This window comes from Simochromis diagramma, unplaced genomic scaffold, assembly GCF_900408965.1.
Source record: "Simochromis diagramma unplaced genomic scaffold, fSimDia1.1 OVJJ01000387.1, whole genome shotgun sequence".
In the NCBI taxonomy this organism is placed as follows: Eukaryota; Metazoa; Chordata; class Actinopteri; order Cichliformes; family Cichlidae; genus Simochromis; species Simochromis diagramma.
The window spans coordinates 4,240,582-4,258,066 of record NW_024387152.1 but is presented as its reverse complement, the minus strand read 5'-3'; the positions used below and the strand labels follow the sequence as shown (position 1 = coordinate 4,258,066).

At 45.2% G+C, this 17,485-nt stretch overlaps 1 protein-coding gene across 8 annotated transcripts in view; it reads right to left on the bottom strand.

Annotated features, from left to right (window-relative positions):
• Positions 1 to 17,485, bottom strand: part of rerea (arginine-glutamic acid dipeptide (RE) repeats a) — a 127,555-nt gene that overhangs the window by 60,985 nt on the left and 49,085 nt on the right. For all 8 annotated transcript variants that reach the window (XM_040047895.1, XM_040047898.1, XM_040047896.1 and 5 more), the window contains 2 exons: positions 10,971 to 11,481; positions 3,300 to 3,370 (listed from right to left, as the gene is read on the bottom strand). In XM_040047895.1, the coding sequence (XP_039903829.1) occupies positions 3,300 to 3,370; positions 10,971 to 11,337 (438 nt within the window). In that variant the 5' untranslated portion in view covers positions 11,338 to 11,481. The remainder of the gene's footprint in view (positions 1 to 3,299; positions 3,371 to 10,970; positions 11,482 to 17,485) is intronic.

The following is a 17,485-nucleotide window of genomic DNA, read 5'->3' as shown; positions in this document are numbered from 1 at the left end:
ATGATTGCCCTCCAAGTCCACAATGACCCTAAAAGTGACGCAGAATTGATTTTTTTTTGCATGTGTTATTGTTGAATGGACGTCTTGGTGTTTGTGTATGCGTGTGGAAAAGGGGTAGATGACATATATGTAATGAGAATAGGCTCAGAATCACCCCGACGTGGAGAAAACGCCAAGTGAGAAAAAGATAAGAAATACATAAACAGAGAGGCCGGCTTCAATTCTTGTTCTTTGCGTGCAGGAGAGATTGATGGCTGCATTCAGGATTTCTACACCCCACTAATTGGATTCACAGGTCATTAGATAAAGTACACAACTGAGACTGTTATGGCCTAAAGACTGAGGAAGGCAAGTGAGAGTTGGGGAAAAAGGAGAAAGGTATGAGAAGGGCAATATTGATGAGGTTGTTTGGTTCAGGACCAATAAAATTTCTTCCCCTTTCTGCTGTGTCTCCAAAGCCCTGTTCCACCACGCAGAGGTGGGGTGGAGTGATCGATAATTTGTGCAGCAAGAAAAGGTGGTGGTGGTGGTGGAGGGGGTTGGAGACAGAAGGAGGGAGGGAGGTTAGAGAGGAGATGGGAAATAAAGAGAAGCAGTTGATGTTATACGACTCATGTTGCCTGTTGTCTCTTCCTTTCAATATATCGTGGCAGGGAGAGGAAATGAGATTAGCCTGACCATTATGTTCTGCAAAAGAGCCGAATGAGTGAAGGAGCATTTTATTCTCCCAAAAGCACAAGGCCTCTGTGCCCCAGTTTTGAGCGCAGGGTGACGGGGGTAGAATCGAGGTTGGCTCAGCTAGATGGTAGTTTATACAAACGTGCAATTACAACCTAAATCAGCCATCATCCTAAAAGAGGATTGTGTGCTAGACTACCAAACAGAGATTACGAGTTTTCAATGTAGCCTGGCTTTTTTTTCTCTTTTGTGTGTGTGTGTGTGTGTGTGTGTGTGTGTGTGTGTGTGTGTGTGTATATGTGTGTGATTTGTAGTTCAGTGACAAAGTGAGCTCACTGAAAAATGCTGTACGTGTTTAGAGAGCCAGCGGGGGCTTGTTGTCTTAACATAGGAGGACAAGGGTACAGTCTGCTCAAACACATACAGGCATGCAGATGGCTGTTCATTAATTACAGACGGACTGGGGGAGGGAGTAACAGAGAGACAGAGACAGACACAGAGGGAGAGAGAGAGAGAGAGAGAGACAGAGAGAGGTCAGCTAATGTAGCTAGCATTCTGCCTCTCTCCCTGGACAATTACCTCTGCCTGCCCCAGACCTCTTCTGGCGCTCTTAATCAAGGTGCAAGTGCGTGGGTGTTCGTGCGAGTGTGTGTGCATGCGTTCATAAGAAAAGGTTCCTGCCATCCTCAGCAGTCTCTGAAAGCAATCCGATTAAAGCCTCGCTGCTGTGGGGCCTGGCTGCAAGGCCTGCAGCTCACCTTGAAAACCCTTCTACACTCAGCTGCCCATTGAGCACAAAAGCATTTGCAAGTGTGTGTAATTATCCTAAAAGACAATGATCACTTTACTAGAATTCATATATTCTCAATAAACAATCCATAAACGTGTAGATAAACAAGTAATTGGTCCACATGTAGTGGTTAAGAGGGGCTACTGTAGTCTTCATGCCTTGCCCCTCACAGCATCCACCAGTGTGTGTTTGTGTGTCTGTGTGTGTGAATTTTAGGCAAGGCTTAGGCATAGAATTAAGCGTTTGTATGAATGTGTGTGAATGGAAAGCACTTTAGCACTTTGGCTGCTCAAATTGAACAGAAAGGTGGTAAATGAGTACAGTATGTTTACCTAACTTAATAGACATCTGTGCATTTTCTTGTTATTTTTGGCCAGTTTTACAAATAAACATGTATTTAAGCTTCAGTGAATTAGCTGTGACTGTGAAAGACATGTGACCTGTCTAGAATCCACCCCACTTAAAACTGAAAAAGTGCGAAATTAAGCACAAAATGTTTATCTATATTACTTTAGAATCTCAATTCTGGTTTCCTTCGGTGGATGTTAGGCCACACACACACCCTCACCACTCCCCTGTCTCATAAAGCACCAAGTGTGGCCTCTGACTCTAACAGCCATTCCTTTGGCTGCCAACCCTCCCCTCCCAAAGTCTTCTGTGCTCTGCTTAGACAACCAATCTCCTGAAAAACAGGTAATACTTGGGAGGCTTTGCCGTGGCTTCAAAAGGCAACACAAACCCATTCATTACAAATTCCAAGAGTCTTTTCCCAATAAATAGTGGTCACATTACTGCAAACCTGGACCGAAATGAGTTCCGCTTTTTTGTTCGCGGCAGTCGAATGCCACGCAAAAGACCAATTAAAAACATTCAAATTCAGTTTCATAATGAATTTCAAGCTTCAGTGAAATATTTCCATTTGAAGGTTGGCCCGAAAATAGAAAACAATCTTCTGGGTGCATCGGCCTTTAGGAAAGATCCAGCATGGGGTAAGCCACTGGTGCCATTAGTGTAAAAAGACACAGTGTGGCAATAAGACAATCCAGGATTTTACATCAAATTACAAATTACTTAAAAAAAGATAATCTGCACCCAGTCGTGAAACTCCTTCTAAAACTGTGCAGTGTGTCATTAAAGGCAATTACCATATAGCAAACTAACTGAAGCTCTCAAACCATAATACTGTGCCCTTTATTTTATTATTTACATAGACAAAAACAAATCTATTACGGATGAACTCAACTTCCTCTTCTGGAGAAGGCAGTGTGAGTATGTGTGTGTATGTGTGTGTGGCTGTGATGAATTTTAAGTGTCCTGTTGCGCAGAAAACAAGCACCGTCTCACTAAAGTGACCGAGCCTGATGAATCAGCTATTCTCATCAGCAAATTAAAAACTAATTTCTTTCTTTATTCAGCAAAAGAGGCAATTTGGCCACATTAGGTCGTAAAAAAGGGAAAAAAAAAATCAATTGAAAAGCGGTGAAGGTCTCCTTCATTAAATCAATTAACCACATCGACTAACATCTATATTTCCATTACAGGCATTATTACACTGCCAGTGGACTGCAAAGGTTAGTGGTGTTTAAGATTCGCTGAAGGATTTTTATTTGCCAGTACAGAAAAAAAAAACCAAACTGATGATATAATCCATCAGCACTTCAGTATGATCTGTTATGTAAATTTAATCAGCTTTGCCCCGATTTCCTTTGGAATTTCTTCTCAACAATAGCATGCTTTCCCTTGTATGCCATGTATGGATGGGTTGGTGTGAGGAAATGAGGACATGAAATAGGCTGATAGGAAGTGGAACAATAAAAAGAAATCTACTCACCAGCTTGAAATCCTGAATGCTACAAATGAAGTAGGGAGTGTTGGGCCGCTGACTCTCAATGTACACACAATCTGCAAGTGAGAAAAAAAAAAAAAAAACAGGAGATGTTCACACTTCTCAAAGCTTTCATGCTTTTAAGCAGCCAGACTCAGTAATATATTATTTTGTGTGCTGTTACCTCTGCTGAAAAGACATTTTTTTCCTCCTTGAGTCAAATTCAATTGGAATGCGAGTAATAGGATTAAGGACTTTTGGAGCGCTACAAGGTTGCCTTTCCAAAGCAAACATTACGCCCCAGGGGAATTATGTTATTGTTCCACTCCATTTATACACCAGTGAGCAATACTAGCTTTAACCCCATCCCACCCCTCAAGTCTTCACTGTGACTTGTTTTTTACTAAAATGACAACTACAGCCAACAGTTAGCTCTGGGTTACTCTGAGAGAAACAAACCAATTAAAAAAGAGTGTGTGTGTGAGAGAGAGGAGCTGGGCCGGCTGGCTGCGTGGCTAAATTGAATGTGACTGGTGGTATGGCCAGGTCATGAACTCTCATCTCCTTAACAAAAACATTCACGCTGCAGAGGACAAAAAACACACAGCCACTTCTGTTAGGAAGGAGAAAAAAAAAGGAGGAGGTGGTGGTGTTGGGGGACACAGCTAATGGTTACTGCTCACCCCGCCACAGTACTTTCCAGAAACAGCCAGGTTTTTAAATGATTATTGAGAGAGAGCGAGAGAGCGAGAGATGTGAATTCACAAAAGTCAAATTAGCATAACAGTCACCTTTGGCTCTTAGCTGCAACACAAAACCAGGAGTGTGATCAAACTGAGTGTAAAATGATTTATTTTGGTGTAAAACAGGAGTTTATACCAGGCAGAGCAATCAAAAGCCATTCACTTAATTGATTGAGAAACAGATCGCACACACGCGGAAGCAGTGCGACAAAAGCTACTTGAATGCTCCCAGGGCTGGTGCTCCTACCAATTGGAGCAGCGAGGAGAGGAAAAGTGTAACGCTTCTGCTGCCATTAACTCGCATGCACACACACAGCCGTGAAGGAGGGCGATATCTCGCAGCTCTGTGAGCTTTGACTCATGGGGGGAAAAAAAGAAAAGAAAGAAAGAGAGAACGCCACCATCGACAACATTTACACTGACAACACAAATGGCTGGCGCTCGTCTCGCTGAAACACCTGCTGAGCTGCTCCTCACAGAAGTATTACGCCACACTTTTCCCTAACAAAAGATCGCGTAGCCGCCTTCTCTCAGCGACCGACGCTGCCATCATCTGTTATTTATTTGTGTCAACAGAGTTATCGATCGGGCTGTGGTTTATCTTACCGCTTGCAGAGGAACAGAGAGGTGGCGAAAGACATTAAATGACTCTGACACCCAAGACACCATTTGTAGAGGGGGGCTGCTGTGTACATGTGCGCCTGTGACATCATGGGCTTTGTTTTTTGAGAAGCTATGTGTGCGTGTGTGCGTGTTTGTGTATGTAACCTCGGGGTGGGCTTGTTATCTGCTGGAGGCTGAATGAGCTGTTCTAAAAGGGGGAAGTGGGTGTGGGGGGGTATTATCGCCCTTGCTGGCTCTGAGTGACGCATTATATCTCTCTCACTACTGCCCTCTTCATGCTTCCCCACCACCATCCGCCCCCCTCCTCTACACCATCCCTGGAAGTCATTTACAAGATAACATGAATGAAAATATCCATCAGTGCTATTGTGTGATCTGTGAACAACACACTGTGTGTGTGTGTGTGTGTGTGTGTGTCTGTGTGTGTGTAGAGGAAGAGACAGAGAGAAACGGGTAGAGGAGGAGGTGGAGGAGGGAGGATCAGGATGGAGGGAGTGGGGGGAGGGCAGAGAACAAAAGAGACTAATCTGAATGAGATGACATGTTTCGGAGGAGTCAAATCGGGGGAATTAGGGTTTAGTGTCCCTTCACCTCGGCAGCACATTCATTTAGAGAGGCCAGATCTCCGAGTCTGCACCCCAGAGTGCATCAACAGGCACAAAGAACAGACAGCGAGAGTGAAAAAGATAGGTGGAGGGCAAAAAAAAAAAAAAAAGAGTGAGAGAGAGAGAGACGGGGGATCTAGTTTAATCATTCACAGACAGCAAGCGAGTCTATTCTTCGAGCGTCAAAAGCACATTCTGAATTCATCCTGGGCACTAAAAGTCTACTACCTCAAGGGCATTTCTCTGAAATTGACTCGAACACGAATCTCAATGAATGTGAAAGTTAAATCCAAGTTAACGCTTCAGACTCTGTCATCTGAACAAAAAGGAGGAGGCGACGGAGCTCGGGGAGGTTTGGGTGGGTGAGTGGGGGGTTAGGCGGGGAGGAAGGCTGAACCGGGCCAAGCGGTTCCTCCGGGGGTCTGCCTGGTTTGGTTAAACGTTCCTGCCATTTTGTGCATTTGGAAATGGGTCTCCTCGCTCAAGTGGAGAAGTAGAAAGGGGAGGGGGCGAGGTATTTAACAGAGGCGGGGGTCCATGTGGGGGATGGGCTTTTTTTTTTTTTAGGGTTATAGTGTGTTCTGGCGAATGGATGCAGGCTTCACAGGAGGCAGGAGAGCCACGGCGGTGCTTTTTTTTTTTTTGCACATGAGCGCTCAATCATTCAAAAACCATACGTTTACGCCTTTCTGCTTGGAATCCACTGCTGACTGCAACGCCGAGAGAGACGGAGCGCGAGCTTGATACTTCGACAAAGGGAGATAATCAAGAAGTAACAGAGTGCGGTTCACCGAAACCTGATCCTGGTGGCGGCTGTTTCTCCGTTTAAACTGTACCTGCTGAGTTCAAGCGGCTGAATTTTCACTGTTACAACCTCACAACACACACAAACACACACTCAGTCTTTTTTTTTCTCAGCTGTACTTCATTGTTCAGCCAGCCATTCTCTCATGGCTGCCAAGCATGTCTAATCTAAAACACACCTAGCCTCAGCAAAGGAGGCATGTCCTATTCTCTTCTCCGTATCAAGCAAATAAAATGCTGTTTAATTTGCTGCAGCATTCCAGCAGAGGAGGGGAGGTGGGGGTGGGTGGGAGGTGGAGTTCTTAGATAATATCTGCTTGGATTTCTTTTATGAGCCAGCAACAATGGAAAGGTCACATTGTGAACACAGCCATGTATGCCAGTGTTTTGTAAACAGTGGTAAGGGGAGGAAGGGGGGGGGTGCATATTTTAGGAAGCAAGACGGGCTTATTAAATCAAAAAGGGACTGTTTGTTTAAGCCGTGCTTGCAGGTGGTGAGTGATAACCAAGAGGCAGGACGCACCTGCGTTGTCAGAAGTGGTGCTCGGCTCAAACGGGCAATGAAGATGTGTGCGGCTTTAGCAAAGCTAGCAACAACGACAGCAACAACCCCACCCCCAACAATATTCTTTGAACCTACTGATCTTAAAATTAAACACACAACATGAAATACTGAAAGTACAGAACTGTGAGACGAAATATAGATAGAAGAAAGATAAGAGTGGTGCAACTAGTGATTCACCGCAGCTCTCTTGAGCAAGACCAGCTGATGACCAAGGCCACTTCCTGCTGGGCCGGTCTCAGCGGGGTGCGCAACAGGCAGTCGAGCCCTGAAGGTAAACAGACACTTGATTCTTCCCCAACTTTCCTTCCTCTCGTCTCTACAACCAGCCCAACAAGTCTCCCTTCTTCTCACTGGAAAAGCAGTGGGAAATACCTGGCAAGCGATACCATCAGCTCTCTACAATAGGGCAGGCCTACAGCTGACTGAGCTCCTAGGGGAGAACAGAAGCTCTTTGACAACACCACCACCCCCCCACCCCTCTCCTTTCCCTCTCGGCTAGCCCACGCTTTCTCATTTAGCAGTCGGCAGGTGGTTGGATTTCACTAAAAAGCCCTTTTCCCAGAGTCTCTAGCGTGGGGAGAGATGGGAGAGCGGAGAGGGCCCTTTTAAAAATAGATCTGTTCAGTTAACGACAGGCTACAGATTCACACTGCTATGTTTCAATATGAAATGACTCCAAGGGCTTGTCCCCTATGTTAGCTTGAATGGAAACTGCAAACTGATCGACAGCTAGCTGTGGTAGCGGATGGGTTGTGCTGCCATTTCTGTACTACACTGGCTGTCTTGGCTCTAAAAAACTAGTCCAACATTCACAGATTCACAACTTCCTGGTTTCCCAATAAGATTCATACTGACAACAATTTAGACATGTAATGATCAGTGTGGGTAGTTCTATTTTGGATAGTAACTTTGCACAATCAAAGCTAAAACAGGTTGATGGTAATGAGTGTATATTTGAAAAGGATAGCTGAAGCCCTTATAAACATAAAGAACATGGCAAGTTTGTGGGACAACCAACAGTTGTTCTAAAGTTTGAACAACTGTTGGTTGTAGTTGGTTGAATTTGTGCATTACAGAGATGCAGCAAGACTCACAAACACACATGTAAGCATACGACCCCAGGGTTCTGTGGTGACTGCAGCAAGGAGTGCCAGTTGCCCACATCAACAAACCCTTCAACACACACAGTGTGTTTCTCAGTCTAGCCTCAATCTTTCTGCATATATGATTCACCTTCTACACAAATCTACACTTGCCAAGAAAAAAAATGACTAAAATGAATCAAGTGTTTCTGCTGCAGTAGCCATGTTGTGTGACATACAGTGAGGGAGAAGGACAAGGAGGAGGGGGGATGGTTTCCATTAGCTCCACTGTATGGTGTGTGTCTGCCAGAGATAGGAACCATGTTTCCAACTGTTAAAAGTATGCCTTTTTATGTGACAGGGTGTGTATGTATGTTTTTCAGTACACAAATGCTGGTTATCAGCATTCTATGTATGTGTGCGCACTGTTTCTATGCTTCTAGGGTGTCTCCTATTGATCCACCACAGCAGTGTGTATAATCTCTAGAGAGAGGATCTATAATCTAGGGTGGGGATGTGGATGAATGTAGAGAACAGGCTTTGGAGGTGTCTGGCTGGGTCCGGGGAAGTGGTGCGAGCTCAGCCACAGGGTACAGATCGATTTGGCATGTCTGCTCGAGCTAGCTGTTCACCCCAGCAGCCGATCATACAAATGACCCGGGACACAGTCCTCTGGACACCACCAGGCAAACTCCTCCATTCCTTTTAAAACAGCAGCAAAGCTAGAGTTAGCTGCAGGCCCACCTACTGGCCGATTGCACTTCCCCATCCAATCGATGTGCGCTAAGCTGCCTGAACCCATCTTCAAGGGATAGAAAGGCTAAGCAGAGAGATTGGAGGGTGGCTGAGGACCAGGAGTAGGGAGATGGTTTCAATACTAGCTTAACTGTTCTTTTTTATGTGATAACACAGGCCTGTATGTTTCTAAATCTCCCCTGTGACAAAAGCAATCAAAACGGCATTTTGGTTCACGATTTCTTTCGCTTTCTGCGCTGTTCTCCATCACATTCTTCCCCTCCCCACATCTGGGGTGGCGTAAATCCCTCTCGGAGGGTGGTCAGTTTTACATATTGTGTGTCACTAGCCGGCTATAAAGGGATTTAACATTTAGTAAAGCATAATCCATTGCAGGCTTTGTGCCTGCCTAAGCTGCACACATCAAATCTGATTGCAAGAAGGCTGCTACCAATGACCAAGCTGTAGGAAACAAGCACTCTCACACACACACGCACAAGCGAGCACACATGCGCGCGTGCACAAACACGACTTGTCACTTGAACAATAAGCAGAGGAGACAGCAGGAAGTCGGCTGCTGAGGTGGAGGATCTTCCATGTTGACAACAGGAGGTAAATTACAAACGAGTGTACCGACGCTGGGGCCGTCACTACCCTATCGTGGCTCATTCCTAATCTAAACCAATCTTAACAGCTTCAGTCTACATGACGCGAGGAGGCTGTGACATTCAGGCCACTCCACAAATGTCAAACTAATAGAAGGAGAGGACAGGAAACATAAATATTCCACATCAACCAGACCCTGTCCGTGCTGTTCGCTCGGTTGTGGAAATATAAATATTCGGAGGAGCTAATCCACTGAGACGGTCGACTCTGTTTATATGCCTTTTGAATGTTTCATTGATATAACTGACTGCTTCTGTTTTTGTTTTCTCACCCCTTTCCCCCAGCCCGCCCCCTACCTCGCATGGTCGACTATGAGACCCAGCGTCGGTGCTCTCTCTATTAAACATGAAATGCCAAGTAAAAAAGGCTTCAGTGGAGACCTCCGCAGAGTGATAGAGACAGAAATAGTGTGAGCAACAACAAGGCTTGATTCAGTGTGACTGCTTGCTTGAGGACTTCCACTGATACCAGCGCAGAGATAATTTAGCTGACCGGATTACGCAGCTAGGCTGAAAGCGCAGGTCTGGCTGTTTCACTGCACCTACTGGAATTCATCTGTTTAGTAGATGAAATAGAATAAAAGGAGGCCTGAGGATGATTCTGGACGTGTGGTTCGGGTAGACTGTTGAAGAAGACAGCCTAACACAGTCGCTGTAACTTCTTACATCTTCCCATTAAATACCCGAGCAGAGTGGGCCACTCCCCTCCCTCAGTACTTGACCTTTTGCAAGCTCCCAGAGAAATATAAAAGCATGAAGGCAATGATTTAGGTGCAAGGCAAGATAACAGTGAGCGGTGTAAAAGACACAGCTAGTTAGCCTGGCTTCTTTCCGTCACTCAGTGCTGACATTTCCGCCTCTAATACAACTAATTTAAACAGCAAGTAAAAGATGAGCTGTGTTTACAGCCACGAAAAAGGTCGCTTCTCTTTTTATCCTCGTTTATTCGACATATTCAAGACATACCGCCGTAGCTCGGGAAAAAAAAATCCTCTCCCAGAAAGTAGAGTACCTTTTGGCCCCAGAGGAGATAGCATATTTTCAGTGAGTCAGACAGCGCTGGAATGAAATCATTATCATGGCTGTCTCTATCGTATCATCTATTGAAGCACCACTTTGCTTTATTGACTAAGCTCAAGACAAAGCTCAGAGTGGGTCAACTTGGAATTGATTGTATGATGCATTGGCCTCTAGCCTGAAGGAGTACTTCTGCTGCTGGAGAACTGCAACTTTGGAGAATCTGCAATTCCTCAGCAGCTTATGGCAGCAGAGGTGACAAGAATCAATCACTGATAAATCAATGTCAGTTTTTCCCCTATGCCTAAAATAAACTTAGTCTAAAGAAAGTGGCTTATGTTAAAAAGTGCAAGTGACGCTGAAGCTAAGCTATGCAAAAACACGCACAGGCTTTCCTAAAACCCGTCATGATGGGGCACTGGCTCTAACAGAGGATGCTTTTGTATTAGAGCATGATCTCCAACTGTGCATGCTCAAAGGGAACTGTAACACTGACAACGCCATGAGGTTACTGTTGTAAAATGTAAAGTGATGCTGCATAACGAATATTAAACTGAATTGTTCAGGACATTTTTGGGCATCACAGAGGGGTCCTTTTGTTCATTCACACTTGAGCTTGCTTAACCACCACTGCTTTCTCGCTTTTCTCACTTCTTGATTCAGGGAAGAAGAGCCAAATTTTAATGGTGTGTTTGCAAACAGCATCTGACAAATCCAGTGAAGTATGCTTTCGAAAATGTGGGCTTATGACCTGGGAAAGTTTAATCATTTAGTAGCCAAGCTGATGAATGCAGCCCACCGGCTCACACAACTAGATTAAGGGTTCCTGGGACTTACCTCCGGGTCTGTAAACAACATCATCTTCTGTAATGAAGGACGTGATTTCGCCGTTCTCTGTGCGCTCGTAGCGTGATTTCTTCTTAGGCATCTTCTTTTTGCCCTTCTTGCCAGCCTCCTCGGCCGTGCCGCTGCCTCCGCCGGTGCTGCCGTTGTCGTTGTCCTCGTCATCGCTGTGCTCGCTCTCTGCATAGTTCTTGGCCCCGCCCTCCAGCGTACAGCTGCGTCGGGGCCGAGAGCTTTCGCTTTCGCGGTCGCCCCGGTCCCCATCCTGCCGGCGGGACTTGCCGGCCTCTCTTTTGTCCCGGTCCCTGTCTCTGTCCCTGTCCCGCTCTTTCTCCCGTTCCTTTTCTTTATCGGCCGTCATGATCCGCCACGTGCCTTCCTCAGTCCTCTCACGGCTGGGCCTCCGTGAAAGGTAGACTGTGAGCCTGGGCTTCAGTCTTCTGAATTTACCAGTCAAATCCAGGGAAAATTTGGCCACTCCAACAACCCCAGTGTTTCAGAAAAGCTGTGGAGAAAAGAAGAAGGGCAATTAACTCGGATCAATAACCACCATTTTTACAAAATACAAACAACATTAAAAGTGTTGTTCAATACCGGATGACACCTTTTTTGGGGGTAAGAAACGCAACATTAGTTCTTGGAGATTAGGCTGCTCTGCCGACTCTTCTCAGCATCACAGTAATTGCTGGCATTCTCCTCCACAGCCAAGTATGCTCCGGAGAGCACAGAGCAGCTTTATGAAAGAACAAAACCTTCGAGCTTCCTGCTCTAACATATTTCCACGCTTTCAGAAAGGTGCTAAAACAGATTTATTAAAGGGTAAAAGAGAACAACAGGAAGACAAGCGCCGCGGCTAGAGTATTTGTAACACAATGAGCTAAAGGGAAGTCATAACTGAATAAGGTAGTAAAGAAGCTGCTGCCAGCCAACAGAATTCCTCTGAGATAATATGCTATGAGGGTTCTTTTTTTTTTCTTTTGGCAGAAGTCGCTGTTTGTAGTTTATAAGGCCACGGGAAAGCTGCAGCATAAAGCTCAATGACAGAGTTAACAGGCTGGCTTCTCTGCAGACCGTTTCTGTTGACACCAGGCTCAATTCTGCTGGCTTACTGGACTCCTCCCTCACCCCAGCCCTCTGCCCTGGCTGACAGTCACCGCTGCGTTAATGTGAAGCGACAGCTCTGGAGGGAAGGATACAGCAATCCACTGGGTAAGGAAAGGCAGAGGATCGAGGCAGAGTCACTCATTCGCCATGCCTGGTCCTCAGCCACTTGCAGCTATCTTTGTCCAGCCACCACTTTCCCCACGTCATAATAAAAAAATCCTCCATAAACAGCAAAGTGGGCAAAGCTGAAGCAGCATGCTGTCTGCACCACACAGCCTCTGCACACAGCGCCTACAAAGGAGGCTACTCATTTAAAGCCAGTGTTTGCCCCCCCTCCACTACCCCCCCACCGCAACAAATTAACTAGAAATAGTTATTACAGCCCCCAGAGGGATCAGACCAGGCAATCAGCACTCGCTATACCATGGTCATGATGACCGGATGGAAGCCGAAGAGTGAAAAATGAGGGAGGGATACAGATTCAGGCAGGTGAAGCAACGAAGGCTTTGAGTTAGAATTTATAAAGCATATCTGGAAGTGGACGAGTGCTTATTGACGGAGCCAGAAAGAACGTGAGGTGAAGAATAGAAGCAAAGCAAAAGGTGGAAAAAAGGCTTTTGGCACGCGCACACACACACACACACGCATGTACGCTTACAATGAAGAACATTTGACAACGGCAGTCCTCAGCAGCGGGTGCTGTCATCTCGCGAGCAGACACCAACTGACAGGGCAGCTGCTCTTGTCGTCGGCTTCAACACAAACACCGGGCCTGATTAAACTGCAGCCTCGTCACAGCCCCATTAATCACCTAATGATGAGTTACCACAGCGACCACTGGGCTGCTGGCGCACACATTAGCAGACGCAGAAGACACGAGGGCTCTGAAGAGTTCCAACGGGCATGTGCATGCAAGGACACACAGCCAATGTAACATACCCGAGATGGTGTGTCAAAATACAGATCACACACACACACACACACACACCTTTTCTCCTGTGTCTATATCCGGCAGCGTGTTTTGGAGGTGTGAGGTACACGAAAACATTAATGAAGGTAGTATTTGATAGCACAGCTCTAATCCTGAGGGCTGCCAGAATTGGCGTATGAGCTAAGAACCTCGTCTCTCCTCTAATCAGTAACATAAGCCTCTTCCACTGAAACCAGCAAGGACTCTAAACTGTTGCAAATGGAGGACTGACCCGTTCTCCTTTGAAGTCGGAGGCAGTTCTAAGCCTAGTTAGTACCTTTAACATCTAGGTGCTATTAGTTTACATCTGGATACACTCCACAGAACTGCCTCGAATTCTTTATCTCCAATTACCTTGCTTATGTTAACATAATTATACTAATTAACTCTTAAAGGGGAAAAAAACTCCCATATACACACACACACATATATATATATGTATATATATATGTGTGTGTGTGTCTGTGTGTGTGCACGTGTGTACTTTTGTCTTCACACAGACTCACTATGACATGTTTAAATGTGTTGAAACGCACCGATTAACAACATATTCAATTCTCTGTGGTCATTTTGTAGCTCACCGATTGCTTAGTTTGATGCAGATAATTGAAGTTGAGTAAATTGAGTGAGTAAAAAGCAGTTAGTCAGCTTAAAGCAGTAATGCTGTGACAATGAGAAGTCATAATGTATTGATGGCTGAGAGGGAAAAGAATGAGAAAGTGAGGAGCGAGCTGGCTCTACACCCGCTAGCAGAGAAACAGACTGCTTAGCAGAAAGCAGTGCTGACTGCCTGGCCGATGAATAAGGCTGTGAGGGGGCAGGTGAGGTTTGGAGCTATTACACATCAATCACTGGGCCAGGACCCTTTGAAAGATACCAGCTGTCTTAATGGAAAAGAGAAGGAGGGGGGCAGTGGTAGGGTTTGGGAGGGGCGGGTGGGGGGTCCCAGCTAACGGCACCTAATCCACCATTTACATTACTGCAATGGAGTCAAGGGCTAGGAGCCAGAGGCGCCCCGCTCAAATACATTACTCTTTTCCGTGCCTGTTTAAATGAGACCTCTGGCCTGAAAAACCACACAGTTTGTGGCTCGATTAACACATCATCCCCACAATGGCCACACAGCAGGTTTCTGTTACTAAACATAGCTTTCCCCCCCAGTTCTTGGTCTCCTTGAACAGCCTTTTTTTTTGTTAAAAAGCCATGTTTTATTCATTCCCAACAAACCCACATTACCCAAATCCATGCTCATCACTGTAGTTTTAATCAGAACCTGTTTAAAGGGAAAAAAACCCCCAACAAAACAAGTAAATTAGCATGCTCTTCTTGAGCTCCTATACAGCATATACAGCTGTAGGATTTCTTTTTTTTAAATCCTACTAAATTTAAGTAATTGATTGTCTTGGATTAGACATTTTCCATATAAAGTAAATGGAGAAAACATGAATTTCTACATTTAAATGTAAAAAAACGGAGAAAAAAAAAGAATCTATGAACAATAATACCAACATAGTAATAGAGTCCGTTTTGGGAGAGAGACTGAAAAGTCATTCATGGCATATTCAATTGGAGAATTATGAAGTAGCAAAATGTGATTGGCAAGGATTAAGGGCCGGCTTTGCGAAGGGATTGAATGAAATACTCGCATGAATACAGATTAGAGGAGAACAATGTTAGCATGAATATACACAGGGTTATTAACAATGAGGGTAACTCAAATTGATCCAAATAAAGCAGCCAGATCCTGAATAGTGCAGGGATCCTAGCCATGGCGATGTTGGGCTGCAGCAGGTTTTCATCAGCTCCAATCCATTACTGAGTGCGATCTAATCTAAACTGCCATCCAAGCCCCCCTAGAAACAACATCACAATGAAAGGCTCAGCTGGAGGCGAGGGGCAGGCCGCTTCATAAGGGATTCACTGTGGACTCTGCACCCTGCCTGCTTTGTCTTACCTGGTGCAATCATGGCTTGCTGTATTCTCTGAGGCCCTCTCTGTTTTAGTTCACATTGGCAGGGCAAAGACACTTGTCTGCTCTACTTGTTTTTCAATTCACTGATGAGTAACCACATCTCCCCCCCCCCGCTAAAGCTGCGCTCACAAAGCCTCTATTTTTAGACGGCATCCGGGGTTAGTTTAGTAGGTAAAAGCCATGCTAAAAAAATAAAACAGAGAGAGATAGACAGCTTGGGGCTTTCCAACATCAACATTTAAAACCTGCCTGGAGACACTCTTGAGAAGCAAAGCACTGCTGCACAAGAAATGATTCTCATGCACAATGACGATGTGTTCAATAAACTCGGAATGCCTAAAAAGATTAAACAAGACAATTTTCAAGATCTCTCTGGGCTAACAATAGCTTTCAAAGGCAAAATACCAATAAAGTACATTTTCTGTCCAACAACTCAAAGGCACTTTCAACCACAGACATAAGAATCGTACTGTGTGCTCCACAGGGTCTAAGCCTCTACTCCATCTCTAAAAGAAGGCTAAATCCCCCTCTAGTCCCTGTTTGTGAGCTCTCCGTGAGGGCTCCAAATAGCTCAGAGGGGGCCGCTCCACAATCCGAGATGTCCATTATCTGCAGGGTCTGTGAGCGGGGGCTTCATTTTGCAGCCTTATACCGGCTACTTGAAGACATAGTACCTCTCAGTCAGACACGTTTGTCTGGCTGGAGCTGACTGCTTCATGAAGCATCATGCTCTGACACGGCTCCTGAGGGAAATGCCAAGGTTGTCCGGTGTAACCCTTCCAATTTCTTTTAAATGAAGCGCTCTTGAGAAATGTAATCGTGAGCGGGACTGTAAAAGACTCTCCCAATGTGTCAGTGATAACACGAGGAGGGGAATGTGAGGTATGTGGCAGCAGAAAGCGCTCGGGTGAACGTGGCTCCTAATTGAGTTTCTCTACTGTTGTGCGAGCAGCTTTCTTACTGTGAATAAAAATGCCACATTCAAAAACATTTCTACTGCCTCTTACCTCAGGTGAAGGACTCACAAATCTGGGGGGGGGGGGGGGGGGGGTGCCCTAATAGAAATTATGCCCAAAGGTAAAGATGGGGTCAGCAAGGTATAAATACACACTAGGGACACATTTCAGAGTGTTTGTAGTGGAAAATGTGTGTTTCTTCAAACATTTATCTCTGTAAAACAGAACAGAGCTCTAGCAGAGGGGAAAATGAGTTACATGAGTTTATCAAACAGATGTATACAGTAAAAAGAATTACTGGGAAAGCAAAAAACGAAATAAATAAATAAACAGAGATTCTGTGAACTGCTGAAAGGACTCTCAAAATTTTAATATTTGTGCACTCAATCATGTAGCACTTCCTCTGATATTCAGGAATCAAATATCCCCACTCTTCCTCCCGAAATCTGCCCATCAGCTTAACGATCCTATCCATCAGTTCAACTCCAACTGGTAGTCTAAATGAGCGTGAGAGGGGAGGAAATGTATTCATACGGCTGCCCTACATCCTCCAGCTACTCTAATCATTATGCCACACAGAGTGACGTGCCAACACTGAGGAAAAACTAACATAAATAGATAAGAGTGACAGATAAGACAGCTCTGAGGTTTCAAACTGACAGCACAGGCCAAAGGGGGGGCACTGAAGGATGTCTTAAAGAATAGCTCCCCAAAACAAAGCCATTAGGTCAGTACACAAAACCATTTTTCCGCCTAAATTATTTAGCTGTGTGGTGGCAAACTGCTCCATCCTGGAGCAGATGGCTGAGGATGGGGGGTGGGGTAGTGGAGGACAATCCTTCCTTTCAGTGTCTTATAATGATCGGAGCCAAAAAAAACACCTCCACCTCGAGATACCACAGGATGGTATTACCTCTAATTAGGCAGGGCTGTTATTTTATATGCAAACACCTCTCCTCCAACCACCAACTGCCGCCGCCACACCAACACTTGACTGATTGCCATTACAAACCAAATAAAACGCAGCATTCATCTCTTTAAAAATAGAACTCGCTTTTGTTTGCATCCTACATGCTAATTTGAGCTTCCTCGGAGCCAAAGCCATAACTCACGCAGCCAGTCGATGTATAAGCGCCGCAAATACGCACCGTCAGGAAGGCTTCCTAGGTTAGAAATGTGTTTGTTTAAGAAAAAGATTTAGAAAGCAGTCGACGGGGGGTACAATATTCAGTGTGGCATTCAACCTTGTCATCCACCATCTCAGTCATGCAAGCCAGTGATCTTAGGCGGAGGGGAAAGCACCCTCTGTACTGTGCATGAGAATAATATGAATGATGAATCTGTGAAGCCTCCACAGAGCTAACCACACTTTTTTAAACTAAACCCACAGATGGGGCAGTGTTGTTAACATTGCCTTCTTTTGGATGAGTCTCCCTCATCCAAAAAAAAAAGGAGAAAAAAAAAGGCATGGGTGGGGGGGAGGGAAGTGGCTAGGAGTGATGAAAAC